The following is a 1,176-nucleotide window of genomic DNA, read 5'->3' on the forward strand; positions in this document are numbered from 1 at the left end:
GAATGAAAGTTGGCGCCGAACTCTCGCAATATAGGCAAAAAATCACGAGACCAGAAGCCGGAAACCGTTCGGAGAAATAAAGATCGGCATAGTCACTTCGATAATAATAATAATAATCGACAGTGGAGCGGAAAGTGCAAACTGACTGTGCTGTAGATCTTGAATAGAATCTCCGGCGAGCTCACAAATTTCGGAAAGATGTACGTTCATTTCACAGACAGACCTATGTCTATACTAGCAGTGTTATTGCTTGTATGTATTTTGAGATCGCCAAGCGTCTTTGCAACAGCAGAAGCTGGAAGGCGCTCTCCTGGATCGCTCATGGTGGATGTCTCTCATGATCATCATGACGATGAGGAAGGACTTCCACCGTACGACGTCGACGAAGTTGAAAAACATGAGTGTACATACTTCTGTGAGTAGACTGGTTTTTCTTCCCTGAGACATTAAGTGCTGATCACACCTTGTTTTGTTAAATATGCAGTGGCTACGTTCCGTGAACGTAGTCTGCAGGAGTCTAACAAACATAGAGTCATAGAGTTCAAGTTGGCAGGCTACGTTCAGGGTTCCCTGAATGCAGTTTGCCGACGCTGTTGAGGCTACGTTCACGGCACTCAAGCCTCATTTAGATGAAGTGACCACTGCCGGTTTAAGTAAGGCGATTTTAGTCAGTTACGACAGTGACGTATATTTAATATTTTGGCCTGCTTCAAGGGCGTTCCATCCCATGAGATGGAGGAAAACGAAGCAATGATCGTTGACCAATCGACCATTTGTCGTTTTCCCTTACACTGAGCACAAAGCTCGCCAGTGTAAGTGAAAACGACGAACTTTCTATTACGCAACAACACATTAGGATATATAAGACAAAAATGTATACGCCTAGCAAGATGTTTCAATTGCCCTCTGTCTCGCGTCCGGAAGAGACTTGGGCTCGACCTTTGTGTTAGCGCATGATGGCCTGTGAAATTGATATGTACGAATGTAAACAAATGTTCTAGCGTTCTCGAGTTGAAATCGTGCTATTTTGTCTGCGGGCAGTGTGTGTGTGTGTGAGAGAGAGAGACATAGATAGAGAGAGGGGGAGAGAGAGTGGAGGTGGGGGGGGGAGGGCTCGGAGAGAAAGAGGGAGGGAGAGACTGACAGACAGGGACAGAGAAAGATAGAGAGAAGGCC

At 45.8% G+C, this 1,176-nt stretch overlaps 1 protein-coding gene across 1 annotated transcript in view; it reads left to right on the forward strand.

Moving 5' to 3' along the window:
* Positions 1–51: 51 nt before the first annotated feature.
* Positions 52–1,176, forward strand: part of LOC106012129 — a gene marked incomplete in the record, with an annotated part of 5,273 nt that continues 4,148 nt past the window's right edge. Inside the window, 1 exon segment of the mRNA XM_013084056.2 lies at positions 52–415. Within this exon segment, the coding sequence (XP_012939510.1) occupies positions 199–415 (217 nt within the window).

This window comes from Aplysia californica, unplaced genomic scaffold (assembly GCF_000002075.1).
Source record: "Aplysia californica isolate F4 #8 unplaced genomic scaffold, AplCal3.0 scaffold00270, whole genome shotgun sequence".
NCBI lineage: Eukaryota > Metazoa > Mollusca > Gastropoda > Aplysiida > Aplysiidae > Aplysia > Aplysia californica.